This window comes from Scyliorhinus torazame, chromosome 1 (genome assembly GCF_047496885.1).
Source record: "Scyliorhinus torazame isolate Kashiwa2021f chromosome 1, sScyTor2.1, whole genome shotgun sequence".
Taxonomy (NCBI): Eukaryota; Metazoa; Chordata; class Chondrichthyes; order Carcharhiniformes; family Scyliorhinidae; genus Scyliorhinus; species Scyliorhinus torazame.
In genome coordinates, this window is record NC_092707.1 from 274,820,751 (window position 1) to 274,836,129 (window position 15,379).

The 15,379-nt window shown below is 45.6% G+C and overlaps 2 protein-coding genes across 6 annotated transcripts in view; one reads left to right on the forward strand and one right to left on the reverse strand.

Moving 5' to 3' along the window:
• The window catches only part of pak5 (p21 protein (Cdc42/Rac)-activated kinase 5), a 458,196-nt gene that overhangs the window by 419,825 nt on the left and 22,992 nt on the right, over window positions 1-15,379 (reverse strand). The gene's annotated exons all lie outside the window — the stretch shown is intronic.
• Window positions 7,609-8,563, forward strand: LOC140420563 (zinc finger protein 711-like). Its single transcript, XM_072504584.1, has one exon. It carries the CDS (start codon window positions 7,609-7,611, stop codon window positions 8,371-8,373), a length of 765 nt encoding a protein of 254 aa, XP_072360685.1. The 3' UTR covers window positions 8,374-8,563.

The following is a 15,379-nucleotide window of genomic DNA, read 5'->3' on the forward strand; positions in this document are numbered from 1 at the left end:
AATTAGGAGACCCCCCACAATAAAGATCAAGACATGATTGACAGCTCCTGGACCACATCAAGCAGAGTTAAGTGTGTTCTGTTAGTTTCACTACGACTTTAACTACTTCAAAGTTGCTCAAAGTCTTTCAACCGTGAAGGGAGAAGAATGAACAATGCTGACAGCTGGATGTGTGGAAGCTGTCAATCACAACCTAGTAAAATCAATATTAAAGAGAAATGAATGAATGGCATGCAGATCAAAGATGAGGGGGTTTAAGCCCAGCTGACTGGTTTTCTCTTTCCAGTAATTGACAGGTGCTGCTTCCGGTGCCTGAGCCAGGTGTCCTGCCCAGGTGAGTTTTAAAGTAGTGATGTTTTGTTCACTGCCTTTGTTTGGACTGAGCTTTAGCTTCCAAACAGAGCTCTCTCTTCCGGGGTGCTTTCTGACAGAGCTTTCTCTTCCGGGGGGGCTGGTCAGACAGAGCTCTCTCTTCTGGGGGGTGGGTCTCTTTATTTAGCAGCAGGCTGCCTCCACCTCTGATGTACATCCTGGGGACATTTTTAAAAATATTTCTAGTCTGCTTTTTCACATTTTCTCCCAAATTTGCACCCACCAACAATAAACATTAAGCAGTAGAAAATATGTTAATCCCCATATCAACAACAATCCCTTCCTCCCACCAACCCTCAAACAACTGCCCGCATGTTAACATAAACAAAAAACAGAAAGGAAGCAGGAATCACCCTTGTCACCATTAACATGTACAGTCCCCCTCCCCCAATCCCCGCCATTAATGTTAGATGTTATCCAATTCTTGAAAGTGTATAATGAATAATGCCCATGAATTGTAGAACCCCTCCATCCTTCCCCTCAGTTCAAACTTAACCTTCTAAAGAGTCAAGAATTCCAACAGGTCCCCCGCCACGCCAGGGCACAGGATCTGCCTTCGGGCGATCAACAAGGCAAAGGCTACAACATCTGACTCCGCACCCGTTTCCAACCCCAACTGGTCCGACACCCCGAATATTAGACACAGCCATGGTTGCCATGCCCTCCCCTTAGCATGTTTCCTCCTCCTTGGGATGAATTTCTATTGTGCCTCCCGAATAACCCCCCAAAACCACTGCACCATCTTCCCTTCCAAGCAACTCTAGCCAACTCCTCCCTCATGTCCTTATAGTCATCTTTATTCAACTGTAATACCATTACATCTGATTCCACCTTCTCCCTCTCAAACTGCAGACAGGTGAGGTGGATTGGCTATGCTAAATTGCCACTTAGGTGTCCAAGCGGTTAGGTGGGATTACTGGGTTACGAGGAGGGGGTGGAGGCGTGGGTTTAAGAAGGGTGCTCTTTCCAAGGGCCGGTGCAGACTCGATGGACCGAATGGCCTCCTGCACTGTAAATTCTATGATTCTATAATATTGTTGTCACTCCCTCCTAAGATTCCTTCACCTTAGGTTCCCTAATCAAGTCTGCCTCATTACACATCAACTCCAGAATTGTCAGTTTCCCGGTGAGCTCTACCACAAGCTGCTCCAAAAAAAAATCTCTTAGTCATTCCACAAATTCCTTTTCTTGGAATCCGCTACCAACCTGACTTTCCTAATCCACCTGGGATCTGCTACCAATCTGATTTTTCCAGTCCACCTGCATGTTGAATTCCCCCATGATTATTATAATATTGCCTTTCTTATGTGCTTTCTATTGCCTTTCTTATATGCTTTCTCTATCTACGGTTTTATTTTCTGCCCCACATCCTGACTACTGCTAGGGGGCCTGTGCATAACTCCCATCATGGTCTTTTTTCCTTTGCGATTCCTTAATTCTACCCAAATAGATTCTACCCTTCTGGTCCTATATTGCTTCTCGTTGTAGATTTAATTTAATTCCTTAAATTTAATTATTTTGGTAGGAGTAACAGCAAAAGGGATTATTATTTAAATGATAAATATTAAAACATGCTGCTGTGCAGAGAGACCTGGGTGCACTAGTGCATGGGTCACAAAAAGTTGGTTTACAGGTGCAATAGGTGATGAAGGCGGCAAATGGAGTTTTGTCCTTCATTGCTAGAGGGATGGAGTTTAAGACGAGGGAGATTATGCTGCAATTGTATAAGGTGTTAGTGAGGCCACACCTGGAGTAGTGTGTTCAGTTTTGGTCTCCTTACCTGAGAAAGGATGTACTGGCGCTGGAGGGTGTGCAGAGGAGATTCACTAGGTTAATCCCCAGAGCGGAGGGGGTTGGATTACGAGGAGGTTGAGTAGACTGGGACTGTACTCGAAGGATGCGGGGGGGGATCTTATAGAAACATAAAATTATGAAGGGAATAGATAGGATAGATGCGGGCAGGTTGTTTCCACTGGCGGGTGAAAGCAGAACTAGGGGGCATAGCCTCAAAATAAGGGGAAGTAGATTTAGGACTGAGTTTAGGAGGACCTTCTTCACCCAAAGGGTTGTGAATCTATGGAATTCCTTGCCCAGTGAAGCAATTGAGGCTCCTTCATTAAATGTTTTTAAGATAAAGATAGATAGTTTTTTGAAGAATAAAAGGATTATGGTGTTCGGGCCGGAAAGTGGAGCTGAGTCCAGAAAAGATCAGCCATGATCTCATTGAATGGTGGAGCAGGCTCGAGGGACCAAATGGCCTACTCCTGCTCCTAGTTCTTATGTTCTTCTTAACAATGTAACGCCGCCCCTCTGCCCATCCTTTCGATAGGGCACATATCCTTGGATATTTAGATCCCAACCCTGATCCCCTCACAGACATGTCTTTGTGATGCCCACAGCATCGTACCCCTCAATTTCAATGTGTGCAACAAGCTCATTTACCTTGTTTCGTATACTGCCCACATTTAGGTACACCACTCTTAATCCTGCATTAACTGTCCCCTCTATCGCTGTGCCTGAAATTAGATTCCTGCCGCTTTCTCTACTCGCTGTTCTATTATGTACAATATAGAGTAATTAAATAAGGTTAACTACAAAGACATGAGGGAGGAGGGAGCTGGCCAGAGTTGATTGGAAAAGGAGCCTAGCAGGGAAGACAGTGGAACAGCAATGACAGGAGTTTTGAGGGGTTATTCGGGAGGCACAACAGAAATTCATCCCAAGGAGGAGGAAACATGCTAAGGGAAGGACAAGGCATCCATGGCTGACAAGGGAAGTCAAGGACAACATAAAATCTAAAGAAAAAGCATACAAAATGGCGAGGATTAGTGGGAAGCCAGAGGATTGGGAAGCCTTTAAAAGCGAGCAGACGACAACTAAAAAAGCAATAAGGGGGAGAAGATGAAGTATGAGTGCAAGCTAGCTAGTAATATAAAGGAAGATAGGAAGAGTTTTTTTACAATATATGAAAGGTAAGAGAGGCAACAATAGACATTAGACCACTGGAAAATGTGGCTGAAGAAGGAATAATAGGAAACAAAGAAATAGCAGACAAACTGAATAGTTACTTTGCATCAGTCTTCACGGTGGAAGACACCAGTGGGATGCCAGAGCTCCAGGGGAACCAGGGGGCAGAGGTGAGTGCAGTGACCACCACTAAAGAGAAGGTTCTGGGGAAACTGAAAGGTCTGAAGGTGAATAAGTCACCTGGACCGGATGGACTACACCCCAGGGTTCTAAAAGAGATAGCTCAGGAGATTGTAGAGGCATTGGAAGTGCATGATAAAATAGGATTGAGTCAGCACAGCTTCATCAAGGGAAATCACGTCTGACAAATCTGTTAGGGTTCTTTGAGGAGGGAACAAAGAAGTTAGACAAAGGAGAACCAGGGGACATTTATTTAGATTTCCAGAAGGCCTTTGACAAGGCCTTTGCCGCACAGGAGACTGTTAAATAAGTTAAAAGCCCATGGTGTTACGGGTAAGATGCTGGCATGGATAAAGGATTGGCTGACGGGCAGAAGGCAGAGAGTGGGGATAAAGGGGTCTTTTTCAGGATGGCAGCAGGTGACTAGTGGTGTACCGGTCAGTGCTGGGACCACAACTTTCACAATATACATTACTGATCTAAAGGAAGGAACTGAAGGCACTGTTGCTAAGTTTGCAGATGATACAAAGATCTGTAGAGGGGCAGGTAGTATTGAGGAAGCAGGCGGGCTGCAGAAGGACTTCGACAGGCTAGGAGTGGACAAAGCAGTGGCAGATGGAATACAATGTGGAAAAGTGTGAGGTTATGCACTGTGGAAGGAGAAATGGAGGCATAGACAATTTTCTAAATGGGAAGATGCTTAGGAAATCAGAAGCACAATGGGACTTGGGAGTCCTTGTTCACGATTCTCTTAAGGTTAACGTGCAGGTTCAGTCAGCAGTTCGGAAGACAAATGCAATGTTAGCATTCATGTCAAGAGGGTGAGAATACAAGACCAGGGATATACCTCTGAGGCTTTTTAAGGCTCTGGTCAGACCCTATTTGGAGTATTGTGAGCAATTTTGGCCCCGTATCTAAGGAAGGATGTGCTGGCCTTGGAAAGGGTCCAGAGGTCCACAATAATGATCCCTGGAATGAGGAGTTTGTCATATGAGGAACGGTTGAGGACTCTGGGTCTGTACTCGTTGGAGTTGAGAAGGATGAGGGGGGATCTTATTGAAACGTACAGGATACTGCGTGGCCTGGATAGAGTGGACGTGGAGAGGATGTTTCCACTTGTAGGAAAAACTAGAAGCAGAGGACACAATCTCAGACTAAAGGGACAATCCTTTATAACAGAGTTGGGGAGGAATTTCTTCAGCCAGAGGGTGGTGAATCTGTGGAACTCTTTGCCGCAGAAGGCTGCGGAGGCCAAATCATTGCGTGTCTTTAAGACAGAGATAGATAGCTTTTTGATCAATAAGGGGATCAGGGGTTATGGGGAGAAGGCAGGAGAATGGGCATGAGAAAAATATCAGCCATGATTGAATGGCGGGGCAGACTCAATGGGTTGAGTGGCCTAATTATGGTCTTATGAAGCAGCGCCATCTTTCCAATCAGACATTAAACAGAGGTCCTGTCTACACCCTCAGGAAAGAGTAAAATATCCTACTGCATTAATTGAAGAGCAGCTCCCAATATTGACTTTGGCTGGAATATAATATCAATTCTGGGCATCACACTTCAGGGAGGTTGACAAAGCCTCTTGAGAGATTGCAGAAGGAATTTAGGAGAATTTGACCAAAGTAGTGGAGTTCAGTTATGTGGAGAGACGAGAGAAACTGGGGTTGTTCTCCTTAGAGCAGAGAAAATTGAGGGGAAATTTAATAGAAGAGTTCAAAATTATGTAGTATTTTGATAGAGTAAATATGGGAATACCATTGCCAATAGCTGATGGTCCGTAACCATGGGCAACAAGTAGAGATTTTGTTTTTAACAGCAAGTCATGATGTTCCAAAATGCAAGCTTTGACAGGCTGGTGGAAATGAGTAACAATTGTGAATTGGATAAATATTTGAAGGAGGAGAATTTACATGGCTGTGAGGAAAAAGCAACGAAGTGGAGTTAATTCAATTGGTCTTTCAAAGAGCCAGCACAGGTATGAAGGACCTCCTTCTCTGCTGAATTAGCCGACTGTTAATATCAAACTTCAAATAAAAAAGGTAGAGAAAATTATTTGCTAGTAATACTATGAAAATATCACAAAGGAAATTAGTTCCATCTTCTGAACATGAGAGCACTATTGACACAAACATGCCTGCCTCAACGACCATCGACCGGTGGCCCTGACGTCAGTTATCATGAAATGCTTTGAGCGGCTAGTCATGAGACAGATCACTGCCAGCCTCCCAGACGGTCTCGATCCACTGCAGTTTGCCTATCAGCTCAACCGGTCCACAGCAGATGCTTCTCCCAGGCTCTACAATCAACACTCGAACACCTCAACAACAAGGACACCTATGTAAGACTGCTGTGATGCATGATCAATTACACAAAGACGAGGGCAGGATGTAATCGACGCTTTATTACACTGAGATGTGTGGCCTCCTACAGCAGCTGACAAAATGGCTGCTGTACTGGGAGCACACATATTTATACTCCGCCAACTGGGTGGAACCAGCAGGCAGGGATCTACCCCCATACCTGTAGTACAGGGGCCTTACTGTAAAGCACCTATATCAACATCCTATATATACAATATATACATCAGTGGTGACTACCACATTCACCCCCTGTTAAAAAAATGAGTCCGGCGGGGCTGGTGGAGAACGATATACAGGAAGTTGTGTTTTAAAAGTACAGATAATATTACAAATTCAGGCTGTCCAGTGCCTTGATCTGTCGTTGAGCGCGCCGCAGGGCTGGTGGCAACTCCAGCGGCAGCTTGGTCTTCAGTGACTCTGGGAGCATGTTGAAATCCTCTTCATCCCCGGGTGTGAGCAAGGGGAGGACGGATTGTCCCAGAGTGGGGGCTGCGGTGGGGTGCGCCGGGGGAGGGTGGAACCAGCTGGTGCCAGGTCCCTGAGGGAGACTGTGTCTTGGTGGCCGTCGGGGTACGCTACGTAGGCGCACTGCGGGTTGGCATGAAGTAGCTGTACCCTCTCATCCAACGGGTCTGCTTTGTGGAGACTAACGAGTCTACGGAGGAGAATGGGTCCTGGAGCTGCCAGCCATGTCGGGAGCGAATCCCCAGAGGTGGACTTCCTAGGGATGGCAAAGAGACGTTTATGGGGGGTTTCATTCGTCGCGGTGCACAGGAGCGACCGAATGGAGTGAAGTGCGTCGGGGAGGACCTCCTGCCAGCGGGAGGCCGGGAGATTTCTGGACCGTAGCGGCAGCTGGATGGCCCTCCAGACTGTCCCATTCTCCCTCTCCACTTGCCCATTTCCCCTGGGGTTGTAGCTGGTCGTCCTGCTCGAGGCACTGCCCCTGTTCAGCAGGTACTGGCGCAGCTCTTCGCTCATGAATGAGGATGCGCGGTCGTTGTGGACGTAGGCAGGGAAGCTGAACAGGGCGAAGATGGTGTTGAGGGCTTTGATGATGGTCGCAAACGTCATGTCGGGGCATGGGATGGCAAAGGGGACCACACTGAGAAAGTACGTATTGCGGTCGGTGGAGGGGAGGGGCCCTTTGAAGTCCACTCTGAGGCGTTCAAAGGGGCGGGAAGCCTTCACCAGGCACGCACGGTCTGGCCGGTAGAAGTGCGGTTTACACTCCACCCAGACCTGGCAGTCTCTGGTGATCGCCCCGACTTCCTCGATGGAGTAGGGCAGTTTGCGGGCCTTGATGAAATGGTAAAAACGTGTGACCTCTGGGTGACAGAGATTGTCGTGCAGGGTCCGGAGTCGGTCCACTTGTGCGCTTGCACACGTACCTCGGGATAGGGCATGGGGGGGGCTCGTTGAGCTTACCGGGGCGATACAAAATCTCAATTGTAGGTGGAGAGCTCGATCTTCCACCTCAAGATATTATCGTTTTTGTTCTTACCCCGCTGTGTGTTGTTAAACATGAAGGCAACCAGCCGTTGGTCAGTGGGGAGAGTGAATCTCCTGCCGGCCAGGTAATGCCTCCAATGCCGCACAGCTTCAACGATGGCTTGGGCCTCTTTTTTGACGGAGGAGTGCCGAATTTTGGAGGCATGGAGAGTGCGGGAAAAGAATGCCACGGGCCTGCCTGCCTGGTTGAGGCTGGCAGCCAGAGTGATGTCTGATGCATCGCTCTCGACTTGGAAGGGGAGCGTCTCGTCGACCGTGTGCATCGCGAACTCACACAGGGGAAAAACCATACCACTGTCAGTACTGTGAATACAGATCTGCTGATGCTTCTAATCTGAAGACCCATGTGAAAACTAAGCACAGCAATGAGCTGCCATACAAATGTGACCACTGTCCTCAAACATTTTTGGATGACAAAGATCTGCAAAAGCATGCCACTTTATTTCAGGCACATAGGACCCATCAGTGCCCACATTGTGACCACAGAAGATCTAACTCTAGTGACCTTAAACGCCATATAATATCTGTACACACCAAGGAATTTCCACACAAATGTGAGGTGTATGATAAAGGATTTCATCGTCCTTCAGAGCTGAAGAAACATATGTCAACCCACAAGGGAAAAAAGCTTCATCAGTGCAGGCACTGTGATTTCAAAATTGCAGATCCTTTTATACTTAGCCGCCATATTCTTTCAGTCCACACCAAGGACCTTCCTTTTAAGTGCAAAAGGTGCAAGAGAGAGTTTCGACAGCAGAGTGAGCTTAAAAAGCACATGAAGACACACAGTGGAAAGAAAGTTTACCAGCGTGAATATTGCGAATATAGCACTACTGATGTTTCAGGTTTCAAACGTCATGTAATATCTATTCACACAAAGGACTACCCTCACCGATGCGAGTTTTGCAAAAAGGGTTTCCATAGACCATCAGAAAAGAACCAGCATATAATGCGGCATCATAAAGAGGCTATAATGTGACATACAGGAAAATGTTTTACACAATGTAATTAACACAATTAATTGGCACGGCTCGTGAACTGTTTCTCCTGGTCTCAACTTGAATGTTGTTTCTCAACCAACCTTTCGTTCTTTGTATTATATGTTTTTAAAAGGTATGACAGTTGGGCAGAGGAGTCAATTGTACAAATGTTTTGTTTTTTTTACAAAATCTGACTAGTGGTATTCTGGGGTTGCCATAAAAAAAAATTCTAAAAAAAAATTTTTTAAACGGGCAGCACGGTAGCATTGTGGATCGCACAATTGCTTCACAGCTCCAGGGTCCCAGGTTCGATTCCGGCTTGGGTCACTGTCTGTGCGGAGTCTGCACATCCTCCCAGTGTGTGCGTGGGTTTCCTCCAGGTGCTCCGGTTTCCTCCCACAGTCCAAAAATGTGCAGGTTAGGTGGATTGGCCATGATAGATTGCCCTTAGTGTCCAAAATTGCCCTTAGTGTTGGGTGGGGTTACTGGGTTATGGGGATAGGGTGGAGGTGTTGACCTTGGGTAGGGTGCTCTTTCCAAGAGCCGGTGCAGACTTGATGGGCCGAATGGCCTCCTTCTGCATTGTAAATTCTATGATCGCGGCCTTGGCGATGTCGGCCTTGATACGGTTAAAGGCCTGGTGAGCCTCAGTCTTCAGAGGAAAAACAGTGGATTGAATGAGTGGGCAGGCCTTGTCCACATAGTTTGGGACCCACTGCGCGTAATACGAAAAGAACCCCAGGCAACGTTTGAGGGCATTGGGGCAGTGGGGGAGGGGGAGTTCCATGAGATCGCATGCGATCGGGGTCGGGCCCCAGAACTCCGTTCTGGACCACATAGCCGAGGATGGCTAAGCGGTTTGTGCTGAATACGCACTTCTCCTTGTTATACGGGAGGTTGAGGAGAGTGGCGGTGTGGAGAAACTTGGCAAGGTTGGCGTCATGGTCCTGCTGATCGTGGCCGCAGATGGTGACATTGTCCAGGTACGGGAAAGTGGCCCACAACCTGTACCGATCAACCATTCAGTCCATCACCCGTTGGAAGACCAAGTTGGTGCCGCCGAAGAGACCCCTAAGAAAGTGATAAAGGCAGCCGTCTGCCTCGAACGCAGTGTATGGGCGGTCTGCCTCGCGGATGGGGAGCTGGTGGTAGGCAGATTTCAGGTCTACTGTCGAGAAGACCCGGTACTGTGCAATCTGATTAGCCATATCAGATATGCGTGGGAGGGGGTACGCGTAGAGCTGCGTGTACCGATTGATGGTCTGACTGTAGTCAACGACCATCCTGTTTTTCTCCCCAATTTTGACCACTACCACTTGGGCTCTCCAGGGGCTGTTGCTGGTCTCGATGATGCCTTCCTGAAGCAACCGTTGGACTTCGGACCTGATGAAGGTCCTGTCCTGGGCGCTGTACCGTCTGCTCCTGGTGGCACCTCCCACTGCCTCAGGGAGACAGACAGCATTATCAGAGACTCCTCCTACCCAAGCATTGCCTTCTTCCAGACCTTTCCATCAGGCCGAAGGTACAGAGGAATAGCTTTTTCCCCACACCAAAAGACTCAACGACTTCCCCTCGGACTGATCTGTTCCCTGTAAGAACATTATTCACGGCGCCCTATGCTGCTCTTGCTCATGTATTTGCTTTGTTTGTCCCCTTGTTCCGCACTGTAACCAATCACTGTTTGTCGATGTGCCATTTGTCAATGTTCTCTGGTGATTATTCTCTTTGTCTATGTACGTACTGTCTATTATCCCTCGGCCGCAGAAAAATAATTTTCACTGTACTTCGGTACATGTGACAATCAATCAAATCAAATCAAAGGATTAAATGGCCTCCTTTTGTGCTGTATAATTCTATAACTCACTGGGATTTTGGCAATATCTGTCATGAGCAAGTCATCTAACTTTAGAGTTACCCGCACAGCATAATGCACAGTTATAGTGAGAACCTGCGGCTACTATTTATTGTACTCAGATAACAATGATGATCATTGGCTTAAGCTTCACTCCAATATTCGATTAGGTTACTATACTATCTTGTATTTTGCTTCCAGCTATCTATTATTTTACCCATTTCCAGTCACAATTATCACATAGCATTGTTAGGTCGTGCACTGATGCACAATGCTCCAATGCTACAGGATTCATATATTAAACTAGTAACCATTGCAGGCCTGAAGCAAGCCTGACAGTAAGGTAGCATGGTAGCACAGTTGCTTCACAGCTCCAGGGTCGCAGGTTTGATTCCCGGCTTGGGTCAATGTCTGTGCGGAGTCTGCACGTTCTACCCGGGTGTGCGTGGGTTTCCTCCGGGTGCTCCAGTTTCCTCGCTCAGTCCAAAGATGTGCAGGTTAGGTGAATTGGATATGCTAAATTGACCCTAGTGTCAAAAACTAGGGCGGAGGTGTGGGGACAGGGCAGAGGTGTGGGGACAGGGCGGAGGTGTGGGCTTGGGTACGGTGCTCTTTCCACGGGCCAGTGCAGACTCGATGGGCTGAATGGCCTTCTTCTGCAATGTAAATTCTATGATTATGCTATTATAAAGAGGATTTGTGATCCCCATGCAGTTGCCAATTGTTACTGAGTATAGCCAATGAAGTACAACAAAATTTGTAAGATAATGACATCTTCGGGGCTGACATCAGCTATCCATTTATTTTTCTTAAAATGACTATGTAAACAATGTAATGTAAGAAATTTCCAACAATCTTTGAGAGCCAGCTGAGATGACTATGATCAGCATTAAACAGCTGCAACAATGCTAAGAATTCACCAGTGTTCAGCTGCACTCACTTGACAGTTTTATAGTCCAAATTCCTGTATTATTTGCTCTCTCTAGCAGCAGAGTGTAACTTCAGTAATGAATTGAACTTCTCCATTCTACTTACCAGCATTAGGTAAGTCACAGGATCAAGAAAAGGAAGAAGTGTGATGACAGCTGGTGCCAGTACACTGAAGCTTCGTAAAGCATGCCTTAGAATGTATTAAGAGCATTTAAGTCTGAAAACACAAGTTAGATTATGCGTAGAAGTAAAACAGCAGCTCGCTTGTTGAACAGCCAGTCTACAGGAAGCTGACTAATAGCTGGGACTCTCAGACCTGTCCCTCACTTTATAGTGCCAACGAGTCCTGGGACAACCAACCACCTTCACTCAGCAAAGTCGATGCTCCTTAAGTAAACAGACCACCATCAGGAGTTGACGGAAAAAATAAAGAGCTGCTAGCAGCCAGTGAAAGAATATACAGATAAAATGCTATGGCAGGAAAGATGGTGCCCCTCTCACTGTTCGCACATACTTTCCTTGGTTAGAATGATTGGCGAGGTCATTGTATGAAGATCAGTTTGAGGCAGCAGTGGGTTTCTTGGTGCAGACATATTTTTTGCTAAATGGAGAGTTCCTTACCCAGCATCCATTGCAGCAGAGAATCCACTTTATCCCTGGGGACAGAGCCATGCCAACAGTCAACCCAGAAACAGAATGGTTTCTCTCTTGAGTAAATAACACCTCATTCCACAAAAGCAATTTCAGGAATTGCACTGCTGCCACACACTGACGTCACAAGAGTGACAGGTCCAAGAGAATTTCGGGGCAGAAAGGAAGCAAGTAACAAGGGGATGTGTCATTGAAACATTCACTGAGTTGGGATCAGATATAGCAGCTTTGCAACAAGCAGCGTTCAGTGTTTTAAGTAGGAAGAAGGCTTGGTACATTGAAGGCTATCTATCGTTTATAATTTGCCAGCTTCTGTAGTTTTGAGTGCTTTTTGTATATTTTACCATGCAGGTTGGGATGTCTGTTTATACAGATTTTGTCGTATAACTAAGTGTTGAGTATCATCCTTGCCATGAACTAATGCCACCACCAATTCTTCGTTGTCCTCCATTCCTGACATTTTACAATTTTTAAAAATGCAAGTTACTCTGGAATTGAAAATTCCACTTCTGTAAGATCAGAACTCTATTGAACCTATTCATTAAGACAACATGAAAACATTTTTGTGAAATTCATCAAACCAGTATAAATAATTCAACTGTTCTACTCTTTAAAGAACACGATAGCCACATTAAGTTGTATAAATTAAAATAAATGCTGCACTGCATTACTGAAAGTGGGTCGTCAGTGTAGTCCGTTTTAAAGTCACATTTAAAGGATTGATGTAAAAGTGAGAACTTTTAATTTTGAGGCTTCCTTGTCAGCGTCTGTGATAATTCTGGATCTAAATTATACAACTTCTCAGTAATGGAGCAAAATCTTTTAACCCACGCTCAGAGTGATGGTACCAAATATGAAACTCCGGTTTCATACTTAATAATAGAACAATCGATTGAACAGTCAACTTTGACAAAGAGTCATCGGACTCGAAATGTTAGCTCTTTTCTCTCCCTACAGATGCTGCTGAGATTTTCCAGCATTTTCTCTTTCGTAGTCTATTGTACAAATTCTCCTGAAGTCTTTGAGAAAAAACAACTTACTGTCCCTCTAAGGGAGCACAGATTTTTTTGATTTTTTAAAAATGTCATGGACTGCCTGAACATTTTAGGATAGACAATTAGGTATGTCTCAGTGCCTCATGTTTGAATTTGTGTCAAAGAAAAATATCCACAAGAAGTGTAGTATGTTCAGTTATACAGATAATACAAAACAAGAAGCATGATGAAACAGCATGCGACAGTGATCCTGCAATGTATTTTCAATTATAATTAGACAGGAGCTGTCCTTCCATTTTGTTTTCAACAGCAGCATTAATTTTATTGGCCAAAGAATAGTTATGATGTGGAGATGCCAGTGTTGGACTGGGATGAGCACAGTAAGAAGTCTTACAACGCCAGGTTAAAGTCCAACAGGTTTGTTTTGAATCACTAGCTTTCGGAACACTGTTCCTTCCTCAGGTAAGTGAAGAGGTAGGTTCCAGAAACATATGTGTAGACAAAGTCAAAGATACAAGACGATACTTTGAATGCGCGTCTTTGCAGGTAATTAAGTCTTTACAGGTCCAAACGGAGCAACTGGAGAAAGGGACAGGTTAAAGAGGTGTGAATTGTCTCAAGCCAGGACTGTTGATAGGATCTCGCAAGCCCAGGCCAGATGGTGGGGGGTGAATGTAATGTGACATGAATCCAAGGTCCCTGTTGAGGCCATACTCATGTGTGCGGAATCTGGCTAGAAGTTTCTGCTCGGCGATTCTGCATTGTCGCGCATCCTGAAGGCCACCTTGGAGAACGCTTACCCAAAGGTCAGAGGCTGAATGCCCTTGGCTGCTGAAGTGTTCCCCGACTGGAAGGGAACATTCCTGCCTGGCGATTGTCATGCGATGTCCGTTCATCCGTTGTCGCCGTGTCTGCATGGTTTCGCCAATGTACCATGCTTCGGGACATCCTTTCCTGCAGCGTATGAGGTAGACAACGTTGGCCGAGTCGCACGAGTATGTACCACGTACCTGGTGGGTGGTGTTCTCACATGTAATGGTGGTACCCATGTCAATGATCTGGCATGTCTTGCAGAGATTGCCATGGCAGGGTTGTATGGTGTCATGGTCGCTGTTCTAAAGGCTGTCTAGATTGCTGCAAATAATGGTTTGTTTGAGGTTACACGGTTGTTTGAAGGCAAGTAGTGCGGGTGTGGGGATGACCTTGGCAAGATGTTCACCTTCATCGATGATGTGTTGAAGGCTGCGAAGAAGATGTCATAATTTCTCCGCTCCGGGGAAGTACTGGACGACTAAGGGTACTCTGTCGGTTGTGTCCCGTGTTTGTCTTCTGAGGAGGTTGGTGCAGTTTTTTGTTGTGGCGCGTTGGAACTGTCGATCGATGAGTCGAGCACCATATCCCATTCGTAGGAGGGCATCTTTCAGCATCTGTAGATGTCTGTTACGCTCCTCCTCGTCTAAGCAGATCCTGTGTATACGGAGGGCTTGTCCTAGGGGATGGCTTCTTTAAAGTGTTTAGGGTGGAAGCTAGAGAAGTGGAGCATCGTGAGGTTATCCATGGGCTTGAGACGCTACTTTGTGAGTTATTTTAATCTATCAAACATAGGATCAGCTTGTCATACCAGAAAGAGGTATTCTTTGTTTTAAAATGCTGTACTTTGATTTTAAACAATTTAAGCTCCAACATTTAAATTGTAATTGAATAGCCTGTACTGATTACAAAGAATAACAGTGCACAAATGTCAATAAGGATGGGTCTCTAATGTATCCAAGACAATTAATTGATGCTTAGGGAGTAACAAGATGGATGGGAGCCAAACCTAAGTAAAGCATAATCAAGTGGTGCCTCCATCCATGTGAAAACTGTTGTGTCTTATTTTGGTATAATCTGTGTCTGCTAAGATATCCCTTTATTGCCAACTCCTTTTGAAAATACTTTGCTTCATTGATCTTTGTGATTCTTATATTTCCCCATTTCCACTCTACTCACATAATGCATTTTCTGGACCCCATTTAATTCTGTGAAGCGTCATGGAGCAGCAACTGAACTCATCACCAGTGTTTCTTTAAGTTCCAATACTTTAGACAAGGGGAATCAGCTCAAAGTCAACAGCAAAACAATTAAGGGGAAAATATAAATTCCTCCAAGTGTATTATTTTTTTCGTAAAGCTATCAAAAACTAGGAATAAAAATGGCCTGTTAATGCAAAGTAGTTGCAAATGCAAAACCACTGAGTCAGAAGGAGCTTTGAGCCCCTTCAAAACGGTCTTACAACACCAAGTTAAAATCCAACAGATTTATTTGGAATCACTAGCTTTCGGAGCGTAGCTCCTTCATCAGGTGACCTAATGAAGGAGCTACGCTCCGAAAGATAGTGATTCCAAATAAACCTGTTGGACTTTAACCTGGTGTTGTAAGACTTCTTACTGTGCTCACCCCAGTCCAAAAGCGGCATCTCTACATCACTTCTAAACTGACGTGTTAAGTGCTGCACTGTCTGAGGTGCCAGCTTTCAGGTGAGGCATTAGAAGTTCCCAAAGGACCTCCAAATAAGAGCTTGGGAGTCTTGGAGAATTG

Excerpts from the sequence above, each read along its gene's own strand:
- LOC140420563 (XM_072504584.1), top strand. The coding sequence starts at position 7,609 with ATGCATCGCTCTCGACTTGGAAGGGGAGCGTCTCGTCGACCGTGTGCA.